The following is a 13,227-nucleotide window of genomic DNA, read 5'->3' on the forward strand; positions in this document are numbered from 1 at the left end:
CACTTGACTTCGTATTCCAGGATGTCTGGCTCTAGGTGAGTGATCACACCATCATGATTATCTGGACTGTGAAGATCTTTTCTGTACAGTTCTTCTGTGTATTCTTGCCACCTCTTCTTAATATCTTCTGCTTCTGTTAGATCTATACCATTTCTGTCCTTTATTGTACCCATCTTTGCATGAAAATTTCCCTTGGTATCTCTAATTTTATTAAAGAGATCGCTAGTCTTTCCCATTCTATTATTTATTGAAGTGGGTAGCCATTCCCTATTCCAGAGTATCTTATGAGCTTGTTATACTGGGCTCCAGATTACTCTCTATGCTTGGGCAAGAACTCCTTGGCCATCCATGGAGAGAGAGGCGGGTGGAGTGTGTTTTTGTTTGTGTGTGTGTGCACACATATGTGTGTGTGCACACTCAGTCGTGTCTGACCCTTTGCAGCTCCATGGAGAATGGGCCTGTTTTCGCCTCTGCATTTCCACCATCCCTCTCTAACACACACAAGAAAACTGATAGATGGGTTCCCATAAAGAATAATTATTTTAAAGGAATCACTGGATACCGTTACTCCTTTCATTACCTTATCCAGAAAAGTTGCTTCATAATGCCATTTTTCATATACACTTTGAGGAACCTTCAATGTTCAAATTCTAAGAGTATTAAGATTAGCTTATAATATGAACAAGCTTATTTACAAAACAGCTTCACAGACTTTGAAAACAAACTTATGGTTACCAAGGGGGAAATGTGAGGGATTAACATATACACAGTACTGTATATAAAACAGATAATCAACAAGGACCAACTGTACAGCACAGGGAACTCTACTCAATATTCTGTGGTGACCTATATGGAAAGAGAATCTGAAATGGAATGGATATATGTATGTGTACAACTGAATCACTTTGCTGTACACATGAAGCTAATACAGCATTATAAATCAATTATACTCCAATATATAAAAAAATCAAGTTTTAAAAAAGAAATGGGAATTGTGGTTGCCAAATGGGGGAGGGGCAAGGATGGATAAGAAGTCTGGGATTAGCAGATGCAAACTACTATAAATAGAATGGATAAACAACAAGGTCCTACTGTGTAGCCCAGGGAACTATACTCGTTATTCTAGACTCGTTATTCTGATAAACCATAGTGGAAAAGAATATGAAAAAGAAATATATAACTGAATCACTCTGCTGTACAGTGGAAATTAATACAACATTGTAAATCAACTATACTTCAATAAAGATTTTTTAAAAGGGGGAGAAACTAGGTTTACAAATAAATAGTTGACATTTTGACTATCAACAGGTCAACAACTATCAACTGTCCAGTTTTGACTTTTGAACATGACTTAGCAGGACTAAGACTGATTAATATCTCTAGCCAGACCTCTCTCTTAAGCATCACAATCGTATGTGCAAATATACACTTGATATCTTCAATTTAGATATCCAACAGGCATCATAACCTTAACATATCCAAAACCAATCATCTAACCAACCGTCACCCCCAACTACATAGATACACACACACACACACACACACACACACACACACACATGCTCGTCCCCTCTGGTAAAATAGTAACACTTCCCTTTCAGAAGCTCAAGTCAATCCTGAAGTTTTTGATGACACTGCTCTTACAGTTTATATTCAATCTAATAGGAATTCAAGTCAACTCAGCCTTCAAAATACATCTAGAATCTTATCCCTTCTCTCCATCTCCACTACCAAAACCCTGATCAACTCCTGCCTGAATTATTGCAAGTTTCCTACTGCTCTCTTGTTCTTACACCCCCTCCACCCAAGTCAGTAGAGAATCTGCCTGCAATGCTGAAGACCTGGGTTCGATTCCTGGGTTGGGAAGATCCCCTGGAGAAGGAAATAGCAACCCATTCCAGTATTCTTGCTTGGAGAATCCCATAGATAGAGGAGCCTGGCAGTCTACAGTCCATGGGGTTGCAAAAGTCGGACACGACTTAGTGCACTGTCTCACTGCTCTCTCTCTGCTGTTGCCCTTGTCCCTCACTTTCTCAAGTTAGCGGTCAGAATGGTGCATTTAAAATATAAGTCATACCATGGTATTCCCCTTCTTAAAACTTTCCAATGCTTCTCATCTCACACTGGGCAAAAGTCCTCCTACGGCCTGTAAGGTCCTACAGGATCTGCCATTCCCCCAAGGTCATCACATTACCTCTACGACCCACCCCCCACTGCTTTCCCCTTTGTCCTCTGTGCTTCAGCCACCCTGGCCTCTTACTTCTGCTTGGATACTCCTGAGATGCTCTCACCTGCGGGTGTTTTCTGTTTGGAGTACTCCTCCACCAGGTAGCTACGTGGCCACCTGCTCACTGCTTTAAGGGCCCTATTCAAATGTAACCTTGCCATTTAAAATGCTACCTCCTTATCTCCATTCTCCTACACTCTCCTTACTTCTTTCTTTGCTTTATTTTTACACATGGCACTTGGCATCATCTGAAATACTTTATATTATATTCATAATAAACTCTACAAGGATAAAAATTTTGGTCTGTTGGGTTTTTTTTCCCACTTCTGTATCCCCAGTACCTACAGAAAGTACCTGGCACAGAATAATCAATAAATACTTACTGAATTAATGAATAATGAAGAGGGACAGATTTCAAATTACTAAATCTAGAATATTCTTTTTGACATTCCAGACACTTTAAAGAGAGACAGAGTGATGGTCCTTTTGCATTTTAGCCATACAAATCCTCCTCACCTTTCTCCTCCATTCCTTTGGTATTCCTGTTGATAGTCTGGCAACTGCCTTTAGAGCATCGTACCACTAGAAATAAAGAAGAAACACTGTCAAAGTGATAATATTGACCTGGTTAAGCACTTTTCAACCTTTTTTCCATCTTGACATTTGTAGAATATAATATTTATACGGAACACTGGGGTAAACATTCCGAGCTTCCTTCAGCCAGGTTTGTCTGGTCTAAGGGCCGTGACTGCCCCAAGCTCCTCCACTTAGGCCCCCTTAACACACCTGTTATCCACTTGCAACACATGCACACAAGGGAAAGCTTGGTTGAGAAATCAAAACATGTGTTATAGATTCAGAATAACAGCAGTTGGTTTTTCAATTTTTTTCCTACACTTAAACCATTAAAAGAAAGTACAAAATTTTTCACTGCAAGTATAAATCCAGGCCACTTAGAGTTTCACAAGTTATTTCATCCATAATTTTAAAAACTGACTCATCTTATGCATATCCAAGCACATGCTAATCTTCCCACTTTGAGAATGTATCTCAGTGTACCTTGTAGTTACCCCCAAATAAAGGTATTCTTGAAACTAAAAATAAAATTACCTGCTGAAAACCATTTTGACCTAAAGATGGCTCAAGAGTGAACTTCAACTTTGTGTCAACTCCTAAAATAAAAAGACATAAATAACAATTATTTAGGGAGAAAATACACTATATCAAAAATAAAAGTAAAAATTAACCTCATACTACTGGGTCATCATAAAATTTTTAAAACACTTGTTTTTTACTAGATTACAATCTTGTTAATTGTCAATTTTGTTAAAAGAAAAAGAAAATTAATTATTAAAATAGAAACACATCCTATGATAATAGAATGGAACTTATCCATAGAATGGTGGTTCCACAGCTGTCTGGTGCTGTGCAAAAACAAAAAGTGACACATGGGCTTGCAGTCATACAGACTTGCATTCAGCTTTGGTTCCTACAGTCAAACAAATTATTCAACCTGAGTTTCAATTCTCCATCCTTAAAATGAGGATAAAGCCTATCTCAGTTAGTTATTGCAATGATTAACTGTAAATCACTTAGTACAGTATAATTAATATTTATGAAACATGGGAAGAGAATTCTTTATTTACAGAATTTGTTTTTTTAAGACAGTTGCACTGGCTAATTCTATTAAGGAAAATTCAGTGAAATATCAAAAGGTATAAAAAAAATAATGTCACTGCCTTCCCACTTGTGGAATAATCCATATTTTAAAATTCTGTCATGATAGACTTATTCATTAAAGATATGTTTGTATATTTAGATTACAAGCTAAGAATATAACTGAACCCCAATTCCAAGTTATCTACAACCTTAGATAAACTTCTTTGACTCAAATCTCAAATCTACAGAATAGAAGAAAGTAAAGAGGAAAATGTGTAAAGACTATATGCTATATTCATATTGGACTTTTTTATTATTGAGATAAAATTACATGACAATTTTTATTCCCACTTAAATGATATCAAAAATAATGTAACTAAACCTGAAAATGTTATGTATTCTTTTTTTATAATTTCAAAATGACATTTTAAGCCCATTTTAAACTTAATAATTCAAGGACCAAGATACACCAAAAATTATCAATAGCATTGTTTCACAATTTACAATTGTCATTTATGATGACATTTTTGCTTCTAAGATGTTGAACAGCAGATTAAGCATACTGAAACCTCTCCACAACTTCCAGTACTTAGGGAACAATCTTTCTTTAGAATCTGGTATGTAGATAAGAACATACTTTAGAATTTGTAAAAGTCTAATGATAAAGTAGACATGTCTTTTTAAAAGCATATATGGAGTCAAAGCATATAAGCTGAAAAGAGATGTGTCTGATTTACCCAAGCCCATGACAGTATGAAGATGCCCTTCTTGGAGTCCTAGAAGAGTACTATGTATACAAGAGTTTGGTCCTAGATTTCTAAAGTCAAGCTTTATAATCAGTGCCCTGATAATTCTTTTCAGAGCTTCCCAGCCAAAAGCATACAGTGTCTGGATAGATAAGATTTTCTTCTTTGAAGGTATATTATGTATCTTGATGGATTCTCATTACTGTGAGATGATTTAAATGAAGTCTTGCCTCACTGTGCAATGATACAACGGGCGATAAGAGTGCCTCCCGCTGGAGCCATGATTTTAAGACAAGATAAAACCTCTTGGTGAGGTTGCTGTCCAGATGCAGGGTGCTGAATAGAAGCATTTTTAGTAATGGCGTTTGCTTTATAACATAACAAAGACCAGGAAATTCGGTCCTATGCTCTTATCTCAACCGATCTAAAATCCTTGGATTCCCTGCATGTACGACCGAATATGCTCCCTTGACTTTATCAGAAGTACCTGCTGGGCATCCTGCCAATCGCCTTGCTGAGCTGACACCCGGCTGGGGTTAGTCAAAATCACAACTATTTTCTCACGATCAAAAATGAGTCACAGGATTTCACTGGAATTGATCATTCGCCGCCTGCATGTAAAAGCTGAAATCAGGTCATTTCTACCTCTTTTCTTCTAACTGAATAAGGAAGAGGAGGTTTGTGTTTCATCTGGTAATCACTGGATATTTCGGATTCAGGAACACAAAATACTTTTAACGTGGGAAAGAGGGTTTTTTTTTGTTTTTGTTTTTGTTTTTTCTAAGGCTAAAGAAAGACTGAACAACTACTACAGTTTTTGCAACTAGACACTTCCTTGGGGAGAAAAACAAAGAAACCACGAGGTTCGGAAAGGCAGTGACGCGTTCCACCCTTTGGGGCTCAGTGCCTTGATTCTCTCTGCAGCCTCAGGATAGCAGGTCCCCAAAGGCGCAGGGAGAGGGGGGAGGGGGGAGGGGGCAGGGAGGGGGGAGGGGTTCAGGGGCAGGGAGAGGGGGGAGGGTGTTCAGGGGCAGGGAGGGGGGAGGGGGTTCAGGGGAGGACAAACCCACCTGGAAGCCAGCTGGTGCCACCCTGGGGACAAGTGGGCGCTAAGCACGGGTCCAGGCACAGCCGGCTCCCTCTGCGGCCACTCCTAACCACGAAGCCTTATGCCCAGGGGCCTGAGCACGCCAGGGCTGGGCTCATAAAACCCCCGGGGAGGAATGCCGGGTGATGCAGCAGGCGCGGAGTTATGCAGCCTGGAGATGCAGGGATGTGTAAACACAGGCTGACAGCAGAAAGGGCCTAGCCTAACACAGGCAGCTCACTCGGTCTTTACCTACAGAAAGGATCTCTACTTTGCAGGAGTATTTCCTGCCTGCTCTCCACCCGGAGGCTCCCGGTGATATGATCCCGGCACCCACGAAGCAGGGACGCTCAAGAAAATGCACTCGATTTTTTTTTTTCCTTCGCGGTCACTTCCTTTCCCTCCGACCCCAAGTATCAAACCTGTGCCTTTCTCCGCCTCCCACACCTCCTTTAAGGTGTGGCTTCTTTTGAGTCCGAAGCACAATTGGTTGCGCGGCCTCTGACAGCCCAGGCAGCCGCCAGCACTTAGCCGAGCGCACCAACAGCCAGCAGCTCCGGGCACAAGCCAGGGCTGGACCACTCACAGGCCGCGGGGTGGGGGCGCGCGGGCAGCCGGCGGGAGCAGCCTCCTCCGCGCCTAGGGAGGCCGCTGCCCCGGCCAGGCCTGGGTCCTTGCTTTCCCTACCCCAGGCCGACCCAGCCCCGCCTGCGCCCAGCCGCGGCACCCAGCACTCGCCGACCGGCGGGTGATCCCGGGCCTAGCGGAGTCCCAGCTAAGGCAGAGATATCAGCGAGGTGGGCGCCAAGCTACTCTCCAGTGCTCCCTTCTGCCGCCCCAGGTCCTCACCCGGCTCCAGGGTGCAGAGCAGCCGGGGCGCGGTCCGAGAAATGCAGCTGCGCTTCTTGAGCACATTGCTCAGGATGGTGCCCACGCCGCCACCGCCGCCGCCGCCACCACCCTGCCGCTTCAGGCATCTCCCTCCACGTCTCAGGGAGCCGGTCAGCTTGTCCTGCCGCATCCGAGAGCGCCCTGGGATCCCGCGCTCCGCCTGGGTTCCCGCCGCTCCACTGGCGCAGCGGCTTGGCGCGCGCTGGGGGCTTGGTGAGCTCGCTTAGTCGAGGGTCCCTGGGAAGCAGCGAGAATGCTAGGGGATCGAGGGACCTGCGGAGCACCGTGGGAGCCGCTGAGAGTGGAGCGGCAGGCAGGCATCTGCAGTGCGGAGCCAGCCGGGCTGAGGCTTGGAGAGGGCTTGGGGCGGGGAGGAGGGCGGGAGCGATCGAGTGCTGGGAGACGGAGGCGGCGCCCCCGCCCCCAATCCCGGCATCACCGTGCGCAGGCGGGGCAGCCTTAGCTCCCCAACGCCTGGCAGGCTCCCGGCACCTGCGTGGGGGAGCCGCGGAGCACCCCCAGCCTGGGCGCGGGCGGATAAGCAACGGCGAGACTAGGAGCAGTGACAGAGATCTCCGTGTTTCTCCCAAGATCTGAGACGCTGGAGGGAGCATCAAAGGGAGCAAATCTCAGGTGCAGAACACCAGCGAGTAGCTGGTAGATGGTGAAGCACCAGCTTCATCCCAAATTGTGTTAAACTCTTTCCCAGCATCTTAGAGGGGCATGGGAAGCACGTTAAAAGTATTATCATTAGTAGTAGTATTATATATTAATATTATTAATATATGTTGTATGTTAATTATATATTAAATATATAATATTGTTATAATAATGGCTGTTTCTTATGGAAGTGGAATTAAAAATAAAACTGTTCCACTTAAAAGTGAAAGTGAAGTCGCTCAGTCGTGTTCAACTCTTTGTGACCGTGTGGACTGTAGCCCACCAGGCTCCTCAGTCCATGGGATTCTCCAGGCAAGAATACTGGAGTGGGTTGCCATTTCCTTCTCCAGGGGATCTTCCCGGCCCAGGGATCAAACCGAGGCCTCCCTCATTGCAGGCAGACGCTTTAACCTCTGAGCCACCAAGGCAGCTTAAAAGCAGGGATTTACTGTGACTGACCAATATGTAGGTACAAGTTTTTCTTTTTTGACCAGAAAAAACTCACATCATTGTTATTTAGAAGTATTAAGCTGTATTTCCCTTTTTTGTAGTATAAGTTTTTACTAGTATAGTTATATACACAAAATTTAATAAACTATTTCACTGTCTAAAAAAAATAAAATAAAATAAAGTGGCTCCTCCATCTCACCAGCCAGAGACTTGAGTAGTCATAACTACTAGCGATAATTACTGCTGTTTTTAAGTCATTCATAAACTAGGAATAAACATAAACATTCTCCAATGGATATTAATCATAAAGATGAATGAGTCATAAGAAAGGAAAGGATGTGGAGGGAAATACAAAGGTATTTGTATATATATTTAGAAAAGTTACAACAGATGGATTAAAAAAAAAACTAAATAGTATTTATATGGAAGAGAACAATGTAGAAGAGAGAGGAATATAAAACACTTCTCTGGATGTACCTTATGTAGTTTGGACTCTGGAATAATATTAATATTATTAATGGTTATTAAAAGTATTATTATTAATTCATTATAGTAATAATATTAATAAATCAAACAAAAAGGAAACTCTAAAATTTACAAATGAATAGAAACACATGAACCTAACTCAATATCCTTTTGATGGCAGAAGAACACAGAAAAAAATAAGTTGCTTTAGAGTATAGTATTATGCTTGTAGAATGGTGGTATACCTTTTAAGAGCAAATAGAACTACAAAGAAATCTTAAATGTCATTCTGTAGCATTATTGTTATTAAAAATACTGGTTTTTTAAAATTCTTATGTACACTATAGAATAACCTAAATAAATGATGTTCATGTCAAAAGGAACCAAGGTGTTTTCAATCTAACAAAAAATAAAAGTGTGCAATCAAAGAAATTAAGTTTTTTAATCCTGCAACAGTGTATCTTAAATGGAAATAATGTATGAACTCGTCTTTTTTCTTTTCAAAAATACATATAAAGCCACTGAATAGGTTTAGAACTAAGAGCCACCCAGCATCACTGAATAACCCTAGCACCCAGAATTTGGTCTCTAAAACTCATTCCCCACTAAAAGGAATCAGGGTTCCTTTAGAAACATCTTGATGAACAAAGGAAGAAAGGAGGTGCTTCAAGACTAACTGAGTCATGTCAAAAAGACATGAGAGCCACACAAACAGGACACTATCGGCCTATTTGGAACACTTTGAGCATCAAAAACAATGGTTGCTAATGGACAGATGAATGGATAAAAAAAGATGTGGTATATATACAGAATGGAATACTACTCAGCCATAAAGAGAATGAAACAATATTCTTTTACAGCAACATAGATGGACCTAGATATCATCATACTAAGTGAAGTAAGTCAGAAGTGAAGTGAAGTAAGTCGCTCAGTTGTGTCCCACTCTTTGCGATCCCATGGACTACCCACTATACTGGAGTGGGTAGCCTTTCCCTTCTCCAGGGGATCTTCCCAACCTAGGGATCGAACCCAGGTCTCTCGCATCACAAGCAGATTCTTTACCAGCTGAGCCACAAGGGAAGTAAGTCAGAAAAAGACAAATACCATATGATATCACTAAGACCAGGGATCCAAAACATGACACAAACGAACTTATTTACAAAACAGAAACAGACTCACAGATGCAGAAAACAAACGGTTTCCAAAAGAGAAAGGGGGTGGAAGAAGGATAAACTGGAAGCTTAGGATTAGCAAATACAAACCACTGTATACAAAATAAACAACAAGGTACATCTGTATAGCATGGGGAACTATATTCAATATTCTATAATAAACCGTAATGGAAAACAATATGAAAAGTATATATATGTATAAATGAATTACTTTGTTATACACCAGAAACTAGCACAATATTGTAAATCAACTATTCGTGCTCAGTCCCTCAGTCATGTCTGACTCTTTGCAACCCCATGGACTGTGGCCCGCCAGGCTCCTCTGTCCACGGGATTCTCCAGGCAAGCATTTTGGAGTGGGTTGCCATTTCCTTCTCCAGAGGATCTTCCAAACCCAGGGACTGAACCTGTGCCTCCTGCACTGCAGGCAAATTCTTTACCACTGAGCCACCAGGGAAGCCCATCTGATGTTTGACGTTAGCCAATTTTTTAGAGGGCAACACAAACCCCTGGGTGAAGATGGTATTGAACACCCATAGTTAAAGGAAGAAAACTGGAAGGAGAAAGAAAATCCAGCTGGGAAGTGGACACATGGTCTGGTTTTCCAGAAGTCTCATCTGCTCAAACCACAGAGGGTTTATGTTCTCAACACGAAAGGCTACTCATGCTCAGGTTTTAGCACTGGGCCAGCAGGAAAGACAGCCTCACCAGCCAAGAGGAGGAGAAATGGACGCTGCTCTACAACACTGCCTCCAGGCTAGAGACGACGTCTAGGCCTGGCTGACATCCACCACTCAGACCATCCCACACCGTTTGGCTCAGACTCCACATTCACCAAGCAAACTTTTGATTGCATTTGGCTTATGTAGAGGCTTTGACACTGAGGACAGAATACACTGACCAGTTAACCGCAGTCAATATTCCTGAATTCACTCAACTCTCAGTGAATTGAAGAAATTATATCTCTAGGCTGCTGAAGCTCGAGTATAGACCTCAGACTGCCAGATATGTCATGGCTGACAAAAAGGTTTTTCTCTGAAATTCTTCAGTTACAGCATTTTCTCTTACTGTTAGTGACAGGGGCTTCTTTACCTTCAAGATCAAAATCGTATTGCACTTAGATTTATTACAAGGAAAAGCTGACTCTTAAAAAAAAAAAACTTTCTTGAAAATTTCTCATTCTAAACTACACAGAAGTTGACACACACAAAAAAAAATTTAAGAGTTTCTACTATTAAAGCAATACATAATGAAGGAATTAAATAATATTATTTTGTTTACATGGGAGAGGAAGGCCAAGACTGCCAACTTTTGTAGTAAACAGATAATTAAGCACTAAAATACAATGCTCTAAAAACAGTCACAGCACAAGCCTAGCATTATATTTATTATATGACTCATAGTTTCTTATTCGTGTCTGGAATATTGTTTTCCAAAAGCAAAAGATAAAGATGTCATCTGAAGTCAACTCGTAGAGGAAACAATGCCAGCATGAACTCAGCTGGAGGATCTCAGCTGGTGAGATTTCTACCCAAAGCCAACTTACCATCACCCTTCACTAACTGAGTGATTTTTCCTAATCAAATAATATCTGTGAATTCACGTTTGGGCAAATCAGCCTTTGGCATAGTCCAGAGCAGTTATGATTAAAGCTGAATTTAAGAAAACCAAAAACGTCACATCGGATGAGAATCTGTTACTGGCTTGCCAAAGAAAATGAGCACTTGAGGAAATACTCTGAACGTCTCAGAGTCCAACACCCATAGTATATCCCCAGAGATGCAAGCTCCAGGCCAAAACAAGAAAGTAGGGATCACTCAGCTAGTTGTGCATCTCCAGGCCTACATGCTGGCAGTGAAGTTTCTTGACAGCAGATGACTCCTTTAATGGAGAAAGGAGACAAGTTAGCAGGAAAAGCAAGTCCAACATTTTTAAGAAATAAAAGCCAAGTCCCCCGGGGCTTCCAGAAGGGAATCAGGTCCGGGGTTTCTGTGATTTCCTAATGCTGCTATTTTTAACAGGTAAATCTTAAAAGAAAAAGGGCCTATGTGTTTATCTTTGGGGACTGAACAGAGCAAGTAGTGACAATTACCAAGAGAAAAAGCTCTGAAAACCTGAAGCAAAGAGAGAGAAAGCAAAGGGAGTTGACCCACTCTGGGGAGGTGGCTTGAATTCATCCTCCTGGCTTCATTTCTCTCTGGCAGCTGCGCTCAAGCTCACAAGTGTTTGAGAGTTAGAAGAGATGTTCCAGACACCAGGCCCAGCGCTGTCCTTCCTCAGGCAGGAGATATTATGTCTTCTGTTGTTGTTGTTTAGTTGCTAAGTTGTGTCTGACCCTTTTGTGACCCCATGGACTGTAGCCCGCCAGGCATCTCTGTCTATGAGATTTCCTAGGTTAAGAATACTGGAGTGGGTTGCCATTTGCTTTTCCAGAGGATCTTCCCGACCCAGGGATCCAACCAGCATTTCCTGTGTTGCAGGCAGATTCTTTATCACTGAGCCACCTGGGAAATCTGGTATGTCTTTGCATTTGTGCTAATGAAAAGGGTGGTGGTCTGGTGGCACGGGCTTCCCAGGTGGCACAGTCGTGAAGAATCCACCTACCAATGCAGGAGACACAGGTTCAATTCCTAGGTTGGGAAGATGCCCAGGAGTAGGAAATGGCAACCCCCTCCAGTATTTTTACCTGGGAAATCCCATGGACAGAGGAGCATGGCAAGCTACAGTTCATGGGGTTGCAAAGAGTCGGACACAACTGAGCACGCGCACACACACACAGCCTGGTGGCATAAAGTCTCCTCTCTCTGCTCTCCCCACAACTTCTGCAGGTCCGTGAGCAACTCCTAAATAGGAAAAGTCATATCTCCTAAAGGGACCGTAAACTGTGACCAGTCCCGTAAGTTCTTTCCTCAGACCGAACTAAAAGTAGGGCCTTAATAAATAGCTCCTTCAACTCATTACCCAGGAAGGAGCCCACACAACTGTGAGCTCATGGAGACATCGTCATAAACATTTTCCCTCATGAGAGAGACAGAGAGGAAAGGAAGAACCTTACAATTATCTGACACATCGCATAATATACTGGACCACTTTGTTTTCTTTTTGAACGGTTTCTCTTAGTCATAAAACCTATGTCTCTACTTAAATACAGGCATCCTTGAAGACAATTAGGTGTAGCTTTTCTATTTTGTTTATCTCAGAGATAGAATTCTGTTGCACGTGGAACAGAGAAGCTTTGAAATTTCAACACCAAATCACACTCAGCACCATCTTCTACGTCCCAATGGTCCCTGCTTCTGCTTTCTCAGAATCATGCTTTTAATCAGATATTTTCCAAGACAAAAGCACACCTAACATTTACCCCAAGCATGCGCGAATATCTTGGATGAAGTATTTTAAGGCTAACCAGTTTTATTTACAAACCAGAAGGTTTCAAATTCAAAACTCATCTAATATAAAAATTTAATTCCTAGCTAGAGTGAAGCCCTATTTCAGAGTACCATCCTGGAAATACGTATAAAACCCTGCAGCCAGGTCCGCATAACTTCAGATGCATAGCTAACCCAAAATTTTCTATTTTCTAGAAAGTATTTTCTTGCCTCAAAAGAATGGAAATTGAGGGACTTCCTCAGTGGTCCAGTGGTTGGGAGTCCACCTGCTAAGGCAGGGGACACAGGTTCGATCCCTGGTCCAGGAGGATCCTGAATGTCTGGAGCAGCTGGGCCTGTGGGCCACAAATACTGAGTCCATGTGCTGCAGCTACTGAAACCCACGTGCCTAGAGTCCCTGCTCCACAAGAGAGGCCACTGCAATGAGAAGCCCATGCACTGCAACAGAGAGTAGCCCCCACTCACACCTAGAGAAAGCCCA

At 42.4% G+C, this 13,227-nt stretch overlaps 1 protein-coding gene across 6 annotated transcripts in view; it reads right to left on the reverse strand.

The window, feature by feature from the left end:
• The window catches only part of TBC1D30 (TBC1 domain family member 30), a 104,186-nt gene that overhangs the window by 36,166 nt on the left and 54,793 nt on the right, over positions 1-13,227 (reverse strand). For 4 of the 6 annotated variants that reach the window (XM_010805228.4, XM_059886949.1, XM_010805227.4 and 1 more), the window contains 2 exons: positions 3,338-3,399; positions 2,744-2,809 (listed from right to left, as the gene is read on the reverse strand). In XM_010805228.4, coding sequence (XP_010803530.1) covers positions 2,744-2,809; positions 3,338-3,399 — 128 coding nt within the window. Of the gene's footprint in view, positions 1-2,743; positions 2,810-3,337; positions 3,400-6,568; positions 7,411-13,227 lie in introns of those variants that run through there. The other 2 variants (XM_010805230.4, XM_002687545.7) reach the window with 2 other exon arrangements.

The sequence above is a fragment of the Bos taurus genome, chromosome 5 (genome assembly GCF_002263795.3).
Source record: "Bos taurus isolate L1 Dominette 01449 registration number 42190680 breed Hereford chromosome 5, ARS-UCD2.0, whole genome shotgun sequence".
Classification (NCBI taxonomy): domain Eukaryota; kingdom Metazoa; phylum Chordata; class Mammalia; order Artiodactyla; family Bovidae; genus Bos; species Bos taurus.